Source organism: Lycium ferocissimum, chromosome 12, assembly GCF_029784015.1.
Source record: "Lycium ferocissimum isolate CSIRO_LF1 chromosome 12, AGI_CSIRO_Lferr_CH_V1, whole genome shotgun sequence".
NCBI lineage: Eukaryota > Viridiplantae > Streptophyta > Magnoliopsida > Solanales > Solanaceae > Lycium > Lycium ferocissimum.
In genome coordinates this window covers 38,457,984-38,472,434 of record NC_081353.1, presented here as the reverse complement: position 1 = coordinate 38,472,434, position 14,451 = coordinate 38,457,984, and the positions used below count along the sequence as shown (strand labels likewise).

Below are 14,451 nucleotides of genomic sequence, written 5' to 3'. Positions count from 1 at the left end.
TGGTTGGTTATAATGGTTTCTTCTCATGGACCTTTTTCTTACTACTATTTCATTGCGCTGCTATACTAAATATTGAATCTTTGTTTCAGTTATTTGCTCAGACCTACCGGTTAACTAGCTGAAATAAATGTTTTTGCCCATGATTTATTACATACATTATTGGTGATGTTTATCATGAACGCAAGTGATTGGTGTCTTTTCTTATTAGTATATTATAGGGACATGCAATAACAAGAGAGTGCACTTATACCTTTTCCTAACAAGTTATTTTAAGGAAAATTAATGAATTCACTCAATGGCATTTCATAGATATTTGAGAAGGTTTAGAAGTGTATCAATATTCATAGACGAGCACAATGTTATTAAGGGAAACGTTATTTCACTTATAAATACTTTTTACTTCTCTGCACGTATTCTCATCATGAGTCCTAGAAAGTGACTCGACCAACCACAAGTATTTGATGAACATTCTTATGAACTCTTCATTTTTATTAGTTAACGTAAATATACCGTTCCTCAATTGAGAAGAGTGAGGCTAAAACTCTCTGATGAGGAAGTAGAAGTATGTTGTGGTGATGATACAAGTGAAAAATCTAATGAAAGAACTCTACTTCCACTACAAGAAAAAATATACTCGTATTTGACAACAATTTTTTTTTTTTTTATTTCCATAGACTTTTGGCAACAAAAAAAAATTGTTGCAAAAAGTACTTTTGGCAACAAAAAAAAATTGTTGCATAGACTTTTCCCAACGGCTGTTATTGCAACAACGCGCAACAACTTTTTTTGTTGTTGCCAAAAGTATTTTTTGCAACAATAATCAATACTATGGCAACAAAAAAGTTCATTTGCCAACAATAAAACTAAGTTGTTGCCAAATATTAAATTTTTTTGTTGCCATTTCTATACTTTCTTGTAGTGTTCCTCTTGAAAAGGTGGCACCTAGTCTTACAAAATGTGATACATTGAGGGTGACACCTTTTTGGCCACTCTTGAGAGGCTTGTGGGATTGCAACAATCGGTGTACACATTTCTTTGGCATGAAGAATTCTACTTCTTTTGTGATGAAGTTTGTGATGAAGATGAAGTTTGTGATGAAGAGAAGGATGTGATTATGTGTTTCGAAATCAATATTGGCAATGTCTAGGATGTATTTGGGAAATCATACTTTTTTTGTGATTGTGTATTTTGACCAAAAAGAATGTGTATGTGTCATCGTGGTGAGCAATGCATCTTTTTTTTCTTTCAAAATATATGTATTTTAATTCATTAATGCTACAATCAGAATTATAGAGATATAACCGTTATATCAGTGTCAACTTTTCAACAGAAAAAGATGTCAAATGATGTCATTAAAGTATTCGGCCTTTTTAGTTTTTAACGAAATATATACTTCTTCAATTTTACATATTCAGTTGTTGGCAGTCTGTCCATCCTCTTGATTGTTGATGAAGTTGCACTCCTTCTCCCTTTCTTTCCTCATAGACCCCTTTCTTTCCTTCACTTCTTTCTTGTTCCTTAGAACTTCAAGATATTGTAATGAATTTGTTTAGCTTCCACATCCTGTTGATTTTTTTTATCACTGTTGTTCTCTTCTCCTTTTCTTGAGCCTTGGATGCTTTGGTTTGGATTTGTTGTGATTTGAATGTGTCAAAAGGTTGAATTATCCATCTTGAGAGTGCATGTTGTTCTCTTCTCCTTTTCTTGAGCCTTGCATGCTTTGGTTTGGATATGTTGTGATTTGAATGTGTCAAAAGGTTGAATTATCCATCTTGAGAGCGCAAACTGTGGGTGGTTCTTCGAGGTCTTTCAATCTAGTGAACAATGTATGAACTACCAACAAAGATCCTCTGCTTTAACAAAATAAAAAAGAAGAAAAAAACATTGTTCCCTCCACCTAACCTAATTCCTAAGCATAAACCCTGTGATTATAAACCCTTCATAAGGGCCTGTTTGGAAAGCCACTCAGGTAATTGGAATTGGGTGTAATTGACTGTAATTACACAGTTTGGTCTGTTTGTTTGACCAGGTAATTACACTGTTAGGTGGGAATTGGGTGTAATTGAGAGGGTGTAATTACACTCTCCAATTCTCAAGAGAGGGGGGAGGGGGCTGAGAATTGGGTGTAATTACACCCTGTAATTACAGGGTTACTTTTTAGTTTATTTCTTTTTAATTTTATTTTAATTTCTTTTCTTTTTTAATTTATTTTTATTTTGTATTATTTAATTTCTTTTCTTTTATAATTTTTTTATTTCTATTATTTAATTTTACTTTTTAATTATTTGTATTTTTTAAAATATATTTTTCTTTTTATAGAATTTATATTTCATTTCCTTTCTTCTCATTCCCAACCTTTACTTCTTGTGGTTCCATGTAATTGCTCGTATTTTTTTTTAGTTTTTTATTTTATTCATTTAGCATAAACGTGTTAATATTCTAGTTTTTTAAACTACATCTCTTAATATTAGAAAGAATGAGTCATTAGCAAAATTGGCATATAAAAAGTGAAGTTATTAAAGTAGAATTTCGTTGTGAATGAGGTTATTGACTTATATTTTCCCTTTCTTTTGAATTATAGGAGTATTTACTTATGTTATGTTGAAACTTCCTTATGTAACGTTAGAATTTGACATAAGAGTATTATGTTAAAAATATTCTTTCGAATTTTGAATTTAGGTTATATTTTTAATTTTAAAAATATTTGCTTTAGTACTATTAACTTGTTATTTCACATTCTTTTGTTTATTTTTCACTTACAACATAGAATTATTGTCAAACATTTGAATAGTGTTATGGCATTATATTTATAAATATTCTTTTTTTGTCAAACGTCCAATCCCATGATGTTCTCACAAAAAAGGTATGCTTTTAATTTTTATAATCAATTAAAATATTATTAATTTGAAATTATATATCAATTATTTTTTACAATATTAGTTACAAATGTATGATTAGTAATTAACATATTTTCAAGAAACAATGTATTATTAAATAACTAATTTAATATCATTTATAAAGGCACATATTTTTTAAATATTAATTTTAAATTTTTTATAATTAAATTTTATTTTTAAATTAAACTAACTATGTAATTACACTTGTGCAACCAAACAACACACTTGTAATTACATTATGACAAACAAACAGGTCGTTTTAATTACAATACTGTGTAATTACTAGGCTGTGTAATTACTAGGGTAGTAATTACACCAATTCCAACTACCAGGTGGCTTTCCAAACAGGCTCTAAATTTTGCAATGATGTTAGGTCACATCTAAAAGCACATTTTTTATTCATCGACACAAAAGCTTGCTAAAGTAATAAAAAAGCGGGCAGCATCTAATCCTACTTTCAGATCATCCGTTAGTTATGCAACACGCATTTACAACCAAGGTGTAGTTTCGGTGAAGAGGCGATACCCAAATCTCAAAATAAACTTCATAAGTGAATCCGAGGCAATTGAGAAAGCCTCAGAATTCATTGCAGTTTCGTTCATGATTTTGGTACATGCCTACTTCTTATTCTTGAACTCCCGGAATTCTCCCGGAATTTCCACGGACATATTGAATAATAGACTTATGCGCTAATATTCAAAGTTTCATTTAATTTTTCCTTTTCTCACTTTCCTCTCAATTCAGCACATCGACTCAAATCTGTGCTCTAGCATATAACATAATATCAAGTCAAATACATAAGTAAAAAGATGTAAATATATATGCAACAAAAGTTAAAGTCGTTCATTTGGCATTTTCAGTCAACACACTTTGCAAAAGAATCTCCCAATTCTATTGCCATTGAGTTTTTCAATGTCTCTTAGACATATAAGTATTAGTTGGATGGTAAAATGTGAGAGTCTCATGTATAAGACTTCAACATTTATATTTAATCTATCACGTCGGATTAGATACTTTAAAACTGTAAGCATAAATATGATTTATTTGAATATATTTTGCTAATCATATAATATAGCCAATTTAAATTGAAAGACTTTAGTAAGAGCCCAAATTCATTTGGTATATTGGCAGAATAATGAACACAAAGACCTCATCTCTAATACGCTTTCAATTTCAAAATTACTGTCAAACATCCTTCTAACTATGGTATGTTTCTCATTCTCTCGCATGTAATGGTAGCAATTTCAACACAAATTTGTTTGACCTGCCCAAACAGCGTATAACAAAACTATATTTAAATCGCCAGTTTTGAAAAATGTGTTAATATAGGTTAAGTCGTTCCCAACCCGTAATAAAATGAGCTAAAAATGGGTTGACTCATACTTGACTACAATTTAAAATTTTTAAAAAACAACAACAAAATTTCATTATTTTGTCAAAGGAAATAAGTTTTGAAGTTGAAATTATCTGAACAAGCTAAAAGATGGTTGGATAGCCATTGGATTATATATTCAAGAAGTTGTTGGATAAGTCTGTCTTTAAATTAAGGAAACATGTTTCATTTTTATAAGGGTTAATTACACTAAACACCTCCAGTAATATGACTCAGTTACGGATACATCCTTGTATTTAAAAATCAAACACTTTACACCCCCTACAATATGGCAATCCTACGCTACATCCCTTGGGAGAAGAAGGGAAATATTAAGGTTTGGTAAAAGTTGAACCTTGTACCTATGAGATGCAAAGTTACCACTCGATTCTTATGATCTATTAGAGGGCTGTATAATGTGCAACATCATGAGAAATGTATGTAAAGTTTTGTTTTTGAATAATAGGCCAATTCTATCAAATAATGGAGGTCTAAAGGATTGCTGTGCTAATTGGCTTGCATCTTTAGTTACTTCTACATACCTCCTATGAGATCTCATGGACAATGGAAATAGAAAACTTAGTGAAATCATGGCTAAATCTTATTACAACACCCCAGGACAAGAGAACAATGACATGCTTTTAAAGATGTAGCAATCAGCCCAAGTATATTTACAATAGCAATGGCGGTTTTCACGCACCTCGACTTCGATTGAGTACTTATTTTCTCCCAGCAGCACATGTACCAACTAACTCTGCCCATTAGAACAATCATCCAAAGCTTATTTTTTCTATGACATTGGTGTCCAGACTAGCTTGCCCGCACCTCGTCCAGGTAGATAGTTGCAGCAACATCCCACGAACAATCAATTTGCTTAAGAAGCAAATGGATCGGTCAAGCACAGTAGGGGGAAAATATGAGCTTTACTTATTAGTATGCAATAATATATATGAAAAACATATAAAACTTAATCCTATTTTACATAAGATATCAATTTGAGCTTAGGTATATATATATATATATATATATATATATACATATTTTAACAGTGTGAAAAGAAACTTAGTTTCAGAGTCCACAAAATCTCTAGTCCTAAGAAGAATAATCACAGCAGCAAAAAGAGAAGTGAAAGGAAAACATACTGAATAGACCAATGAATAATTCAGAACTTCAGGTTTACAATCTTCTGTGAGTCCTTATGAAGTTGGTTGTATTCATTGCAATGGCTGTTGAGCAGGCATATGCTCCAGCTAAACATAGCGATGTCGAAAGCAAAAATAGGGCCTTCCACTGTCTTCCAGACACTAGAATTGCAAATGCCGTCGACACTAAAGCGATAACAGAGAGGGCCTTTTTCCAAGTCTCAAAAGCTTTAACAACATTGCTGCAATCCCTGCAATGGACTACATGCCTGAAGTATCTGTTGGCGGGGTTCGGAGCATACATTCCTCCGATTCCTCCCTTAGCTGGCTGAGCAGCTGAAAAATTGGCAACGAAACCAGCAGGAGCGTGCTCGACGACAGCAGGTTCTTGGGGCAGGAAAATAGTGCTGTGACCAAAATGATAAGGCATTCCGTGCCCAACTTTGTCCATCCACTTCCTGTACTCAGCTACCCATGTATCCGACGACCTTAGATTCAAGTAGAGTTTCTTGGTTGGAACCTTTTCTTTCATTAGGATTTCGTTTTGGGACGAAAGGAACCCCATATCTTGCTCGAAGACCTTGCTTGCATTCTGATGCAAGAACCAGTTCGGGATAAGTTTAAGTATCCCGGTTCTTTTTCTTGTGTTTCCAAACCGGACGATAAGCATGGATTTCCCTTGACCAGATGGTCTACAAAGAAAGAGACCTGAAAAGTAATGCTTCTCTCCATTCTCATCAACAAATTCTCTACTATTGTGAAGAACACAAGGAGCTTCAAACCGTAAGAAGTTTGGTGTATAGTTTGCTTTGCCTTGATCCTTTTCCTTACCCCACCAGCCCGCAAACCCCCGGTTAGTCCTTTCTGTCACCTCAAAAAAGAGCGGTCCAGCATCTTCCCTTTTTGCTGTAAAATCTGTCCTATCGTGTGATATTGGTACATGAGCAGGATCCATGAGGTTTTCCAGAAGAATAGAGTGGTCATATGGGAGCTCGTGAATAGTGGAAATATCTCGAAATCCTGTCCTCTCGAAGTTTTCGAACCAGGGGATTTTGTTAATATTAGGTGGTGTTTTGTGAGACATCCATATCCAGATTACTCCCTGGGAATCCCTAATTTCATATGTCTTGGTACAAGCTGATCGAGGAATTCTAGCATTTTCAGGTAGCTAGTAGGAAAAAAAATCAAAGACAATAATGAAAATTGAGTATATAAGATTAGCAACATGAAAAACAACTGAAGATGCATAAAACCAACCTGTGGTATCTTCACACATTTACCATCTCCATCAAACTGCCAACCATGATACAAGCATTCCAGTTTGCCATCGTACAGTTGTCCTTCAGAGAGTTTGGCTAATCTGAATTGAGAAGGAATTTATGGTCAGGATTCTAAAGTGAAATTTTTGAAATGCGTAGAAGTAAAGCCGCAAGAGGTGATTTTGTGACAATCCGGAAGTCAGTCTAGTTGAATCCTTAAATAATAGACAGAGAGACAAAAGATACACTAGAGAGTGAAATGCAGGAATTTGCATTAAAGGAGAATTATTCCCCACATTATCAACGAATTTATGGTTCAATAAAGCTTTTAACAAGTTCTAAGGCAACAGTTCATTGGTTGATGTAAATAGGCAGAATAGCTTTAGCTTCAGTGGCACTTAGAAGCTCTCTTAGGGAATGGCATATTCTTCATGGATGAGAAAATTCGAAGTCTGAATGGCTCAACAAAAAGAGGAGTATCAAAATTATTTCTAGAAAAGCACAAAAAAGTTACAAACAAAAGCCCATGATTCCACCAACTTCACATGTGACGCGACCCTTGACACAGATTTGAGGAATTAAAACATAGAAGACTGACTTATATACTTCTTTACTGTACCAGCCTATGTTGCTCGGACTCGGTGTCGAGTGTCGGATACGGGTACGGATCTAGAGGTCGGATTCGGCATAATCTAAATTTTAAGATTCGGGGGTTATGGATCCACGGATACGGGTGTGGGGATTCGGCTAAAATAATTCAAAATTATAAGAAAAATAACTAAATCTATGCCTAGAAATAAAAAAGAAAAATATTTTTTTATAGTTATGTTTCATTTATAGTTAAATATTAATTTTTAATTAACTTGAAACTCTTCTAGATGTAACAATAAGTGTCCACTCTTCAAGAGCTCTCCGTTTCTTTCAATTTGGCCTCAAATTTTTTCTCAGATTGGTCCATGGATTTGGTCAAAGTATCCAATGTCGTTTGACCAGATCCGACACGAATCCGGTGTCGGTGTCGGTGTCGTGTCGTGTCGGACACGGGTGCGGCAGCAAAAGTGAAGGGTCCGAGCAACATAGGTACCAGCCACAAGTTCATACTACATTCCACAATTTGATATGTATCAATCTTCAATACTCCACTGGTCATTAAATGGATTCTTCCCACTCTTGTAGAAAAGGAGAGGAAAATCATTGGTTCAATTTCACTATGCAACTCATATTAATAATAGGCAACTTTCTTCAAAATATATTACTATGCCATGATGTACTGACCCTGAATACTATATTTACCTGATCTAAGAAATGTGCATCCTTTTATTTTCTACATTTAATTCAAAGATCTATCAACCTTGCTGCAATTCAAGATATTCAGAGTGTGTACTTTGCACATTCATCTTTCCAGATGATGGATATGGAAAGAGAAGTCATGCCCACCTAACTAGACAATGAACTGCCAAAACCAAATGCAAAAGTTTGACCACTGGAAGGGGAGTGTAGTACTTAGAACAAAGCACAACAGTTCGATAAGAATGTAAATGCCGTGGCTGAAATGGTGAGAACACCTCAACTATATGACACAGATGGATGGGCCGCCAACAACTAAGCCTTAGTCCAAAACAAGTTGGGATCGGCTATATGAATCATCACGGAGATGGATGGGCAGGCAAGTGATTTAGTTAGCACACAGATGGAGGAGTGTTTGGAATTAGAGCATCAAATGGAGAGAAAATATGAGAGAAGTGTAAAGATCAAGCTTCATTCATAAAAATAGACAGCATATACTTGTACTAAAATACTACTAGTAAGGATCATATTTCACTATGGGGTTCTACAAGTAAGGATCATATTTCACTATGGAGTTCTGGACGAGTGGAAAATTCACCTAGCGTTCTTTTTTAGTTTTATTTTTTACTATTACATAGGGGGTAGAGGAAGGGGATTACAACGTGGGGATTCGAACCCTCACCAATAAGGTGAGAGTTCAGGTAGCCAACCAACTAAGCTACTAGATCCCTACCACCTAACATTCATTCAGCAGCTTAACCAGAAAAAACCTAAAGGAGCATTGGGTATTTACCCATAGTTGTCTTGTCTTCATTCCCTACTTCATGGCTAAGGTTCTAAGGTTCCTTGCAACAAGTTCAAATATTGAGTATAAAAAACTAGTATTTCTTGAAACATTTTCTTCTTTGTCCACCTTGGTTTGCAGTCTGATTAGAGAAGCGGATCTAGGGCGAGCTCTGCCTGAACTCATTTGTTTTCAGCTCAAACTATTTACTCCCTCCGTTTCAATTTATATGAACCCATTTGATTGGGCACAACATTTAAGAAAAAGTGAAGACTTTTAAAACTTGTGGTTCAAAATAAGTCTTCAATATTTGTGTGGTACGTAAAGCATTTCATAAAGTGAATTTGTTTTCAAATTAGGAAAGATGTCATTCATTTTGGCACGGACTAAAAAAGAAATAGGTTCACATAAATTGAAACAGAGGGAGTATAACGCATAATAAGATCATGCTCATTGTGAACCCACTGACTCTATATACTAAATTCTTGACTCGAATTTGTTAGTTTATCCACCATACCAATTCCATATAGTTATCCTCACTCTAACCTAATTTAGATTAAACAACCAATGGATATCAATTCAAAGAATACTCATAAGGACAGTGAAAATACAATTGAAATTTCAATATATCACACGAGAATTTAAGTTATATGGACCCAGAGACAAATTCAGGAATTTCACTGTGAGGGTGTTCAAAATTAAATATATAGGTATAAAAAGTGATTATTCAACTATATACATGAAACAATTTCCTATATATAACCTATAATTTTCCAATTAAGCCGATGAAGGGTGTTCAACTAACCACCCTTTCATTCTATGTCGCTACACCATTGTATACACAGTCAGGTCTAAAGAATATTTACACGTGGGATTTGTAATATTGAAAATAAGACAGGTTGTCTGCTACAAAGGTGATCTGATGGCGTAAACATTTATACAAAGTAAATACTTACCTATGTGGACAGCGATCTTCAAAGCATCTAAGTTCACCACTACCATCCTTATACAAAACAACTTGTTTATCAAAAACAGTAAGACCCAAAGGTGCATCATCAGGTACATTCTTGGTCAAATACAAAGGATACCATTCTTCAGTCCAATCATAACCAACAATTTCTCTTTGTCCCCTCAATTCATCTAAGCTTGAATTTTCCAAAATCACACTTTGATCCTCATCAACAACTTCAGCTCCAAGATTTTCTGCTATTGCATAACAACTCCTCTCTTTTTTCTTCAACTGCTTATTTTGAACATAAAAGTTGGGTCGTTGAGGTGTTTGTAGATAAAAAACTGAACTTTTTGTGGTTAATGTAGTGTTTGGGAGTGATCTTTTTGAATTTGAGTGGAGTAATTCAGAGAGAAATGGTTGCTGTAAAGCCATTTTTGTGAGTGATTTTGGTGTTTGGGAAGTGGGAATATTTGTAGAGAAGAAGGAGTGGGATGCATTAGAGACACATGTAGTTTTTGTTGAAATGTAGTAAGAGACTTGTGATGCTTCTTGTCGTGTGGAACCAATGATAGCCACACAAGGAGAAAGATTTTTCAGAATATTAAATGCAAGTAAATTGTGTCTCAGTCTCCCATATTTCCAAAAAAGATTTCTTTTCCATAAGGAATTTCTAGTCTTATTTTTATTGCTTTCAAATTTATTTATTTTTTAAAGACATAGGATGTATTTGGTACGAAAGAAAATATTTTTTAAATTTTTATATTAAATTTAAAAATTTAAATTTAAATTTAGAGGCAAAGCTAGAGTATTGGTTACTAATTCGGCAGAGCCTTGTAGCTATGATCAAAACTTTGTATTTGTGGTAAAAGATTCACTTAATATGTGTAAATAGTTTATACATAACCTAGTAAACAATTTTTTCTAGAATTAAGAACCCATAGATTCAAAATTTTGAATTCGTCTCTACTTCAATACATCACAGCTCACTCCTATTTCCATAGCCTCCACCCTCCACTGCCCCCTTGCCCACTTTACCTCCAGCCCTGTGGTTTTTGCCTAACTTATATACTCCCATGCTTTTGAGATATCGCTTTTTATTTACTTACCAACTAATAAATAAATAAATAATCATTTTTCGTTTTATGAAAACATTATCCTTGGTACCAAACACATCCATGAAGAAGTAATACGGTGCAAATACAAAATTGTGATTTTACAGGAGCGCGAAGTGCCAATATTTCTAGTTGTCATCATGCTGAAAAAAGGTCAAAGTGGGTTAACCACACCAATCATTTTTAGTAATGAGAGAATATAACCACGAAGAAAATTAGGCTCATTCTTTCGAGATGGAGATGTGCGACTTTAATTCAAATCTTTAATACTTATTCTTAAGGAGCAACAAAATAATATGACAATTTTACTATATCATCCTTTGAATATAATCAACGTTTTGGAAAATGATTATATTTAATAATAAAGGTAAATTAAAAACTATGTGATAAATTTATCTTTAATTTTTCAAACTAAACAAGCAAAAATAGATATCTATTTTTTGTATAGTGAATAAGTAAAAATGGAGGGAGGAAGTACGAGTAAATATCTTAAAAAGTGACTCAACTTTGAGAATTATTTAAGAAATCATTTGAACTTTGCATATCAATAAAATCATTTAACTTTGGCCTTTACTCTCATAAAATCACTCAACTAAATATGTCATAAAAAAAAATATGACATGACAATATTAATTAATTTTTTTATGTCATGTAGACATGGACCCCATAAATTAAAAAAAAAAAATCATATTTTAATACCTCAACATCCACCCAGCAACTTTTCATTTAAAACTCATTTTCTTTGTTGTTTCTACCTTATTTTTTTTATGTGTGCTCTTATTCTTTTTCTTGAAATTATTTTCTTATTTATTTATTGCACTCTCCTTCTTTTTAGCTTCTATTGTCTCTATTTTCTTATCTTTCTACTTTGTTTACGTATATCTATTTAATAGATAAGATACGACTCATACAAGATATTTACACCAAATCAATATGTATGAATTTTATTATAATTAAGAAATAAATAAAATAAAAATACATATTAATTAATCATAATTAAAGAATATATAGAAACACGTGAATGTTATTATTGGCCTGGCTGAAAGGAAGAGGCCACATAGGATCGGTTGGACCTTTGCCTTTTGTAAGCAACAACATTTTTTTTTACAATTTTTTTGGTTAATATACGTTGGAACTAAGGTTAAAAATAAATCCGTTGGCATTAGTGTTTTCAATGAGTCAATTGAAATTTAACAACTTAGCTCTCACGTAAAGTGTCTAAAGTAGTAGATTAATTTTTTCTAAAGTAGTAGATTAATTTTTAGAAAAACCCGAAATGTATCTCCAAAATTAAAATATGAATTTATTTTATTTTATTTGTGGGGTCCATGTCTACATGGCATAAAAAAATTGATTAATATTGCCATGTCAAATTTCTTTGATGACACATTTAGTTGAGTGATTTTATGAGAGCAAAGGCCGAAGTTGAGTGATTTTATTGATATATAGCAAAGTTTAGTGATTTTGCCACATAAGCACTCAAAGTTGAGTGGCCTTTTGAGATATTTACTCGAGGAAGTACATGTCTCAACATTGATGAATGCCTTTTTAGTGTAAAAATGGAGAAATTTCTAGTGGGTACGTTTCTTCAATGGATCCTACTTAGATGAATTCGAATCACACTGAGTATTGAATTTCAGATACAGCTGACCTAAAAAATGAATGCTTTTCACATAACCAAGCAAGCTTGTATAATTTCTTAGTTCTTATGGAGAACCAACTTAACAAGTTTGTGAAGAAATAAGAAGCAATGATCTCTCTAATGATGTATATTTTCCGTGGTCTTTTTACTGCTATTTTCGTTCCTCGTGGAGAAATAATTCTTTTGATATTTGATTATCAAAAAATCCTCCTCTGTATCAATTACTAGTTATGTGAGGCCCGTGCTAAGCCCGAAAAAAGATATAAAAGCGGATATTTTAACTATATAATTTGTGTTAGTACAAGATGTCAATAACAACAACAACAACCATATACCCGTTGTAGTCACAAGTGGGTAGTTATATAAAAGCAAAATTTTCATTCCCACTCCTTTAATATTTTAACTTCCATTTTGATGAAATTATTTAATTCAAATCAAATTTGGAACCGAATTTGACATTATAACTTATGTATCCTAATTTTTAAAGTTATTTAATTCTAAATAAATAATCTATACATAGTTAATGAACTTTTAAGACAAATACATAATTTAACTTGTGCGACGGATGGAGGCACTCCTCTATAAAGGGATTAGGGGTTCGAACATGGATATGGAAAAAAATCTTTGGAGGAAGACGCTCCCCCCGAATAGGCGCGATGCGGTCGAATTATACCTCGAATGCGGATATCGAGCACCCGATTCAAAGAACGTGAAAAATGAGGTAAGAGGTTCGATAGTTCTTTTGAAAAGTAGACTTTAAAAACAAAAACAAAAAAAATTGACATAAATAAATAAGATTAGGACCTAAAAGTAATTAATTAAAAAGTTTTAAAAAAATTTGAAAATTATTGTAAAATTTTCAACATAGCTTTTGAAAAGTAGACTTTAAAAACAAAAAACAAAAAAATTGACTTAAATAAATAAAATAAAAGTAATTAATGAAAAAGTTTTTAAAAATTTGGGAAATTATTGTGAGGACTACAAAAGTCCTCACATTCCCTCTTATATATAATAGTAATGTGAAGATGTTTGATGGAATACGGAGCTTAAGAGAAAAATAAAAGACTTTGAAACTTATGGTCTAAAATAAGCATAGAAATTTTGTGATAAAGAATCATTTCATTAAGAATAAAATAAAATAGAATTTAGATTGTTACTTGCTAAATATGAAAAGATTGTTTACCCAAAAATCGATTCAGTTGAAGTTCCATAAAAATCGGTTCAATTGAATTTGCATACGTGGTTAAGAACACGTGGATCAAAGTGACAAAAAAAGCAATGTAACCTACCGTCAAAATCAATATAAATTAAATATAAGCAAAGTAGAAAATTAAGGGTAGCCTGAGCCTTGGAGTAGCTTTGAGCTGGTGACTCCAGGCAAGCTACTAACTAGATTCTCATTGGATGCGAACCACATTAGTAAAAACTTAAGAACAAAGCAATTGTGAAATGTATGTCGTGTATGTCTTTTCTCTTTCGTGTCCTTTACAATGAAATGACAAGTCCTATTTATAATTGACCTAAGGGGTACACATTCCATGATTATGCCCCCATTAATAATACCAATTAATGCCATAGCAATGATAGGCAATAAATAGGACAATAATGCTGATTAATGCCCCGTGAAAGTTACAGACCTATTTGTAATAGTTGACTGTTAGCCTTCCAGCCGGTGCTACTCCAACGGACATCTGGACACTTCAGTGTCTTCGGAGCCACTAAGCTTCTTCCGGAGGCTTCGAATGCTGACTTGTACTTGAGTCATATCCACTGACACGTGTCATCCCGACATTCATCCAGCTGTATTCTACGAATTTAACACAATACAAAGAAAAAATTATTTTTTAAACCGATTAAAAATAAGAAAATGTCACATAAATTGAGACGAGCCAAAATATCTTTTTCAGTTACTAACAAAATAAGGGGGAAAAAAATCACAAAAATACCTTATGGAGTATTTTTTTTTTTTTTTTTTGGGTACGAAACGCATTTGCTAGACCGGCC

General features: G+C 33.0%; 1 protein-coding gene across 1 annotated transcript; it reads right to left on the bottom strand.

Annotated features, from left to right (window-relative positions):
• Window positions 1-4,829: 4,829 nt before the first annotated feature.
• LOC132041184 (protein TIC 55, chloroplastic) lies at window positions 4,830-10,244 on the bottom strand. The gene is made up of 4 exons (XM_059432010.1): window positions 9,698-10,244; window positions 6,669-6,771; window positions 5,412-6,579; window positions 4,830-5,142 (listed from the first exon to the last, which is right to left on the bottom strand). The coding sequence occupies exons 1-3, from the start codon at window positions 10,123-10,125 to the stop codon at window positions 5,446-5,448; spliced, it is 1,665 nt and encodes a 554-aa protein (XP_059287993.1). The 5' UTR covers window positions 10,126-10,244; the 3' UTR covers window positions 4,830-5,142; window positions 5,412-5,445.
• Window positions 10,245-14,451: the final 4,207 nt, after the last annotated feature.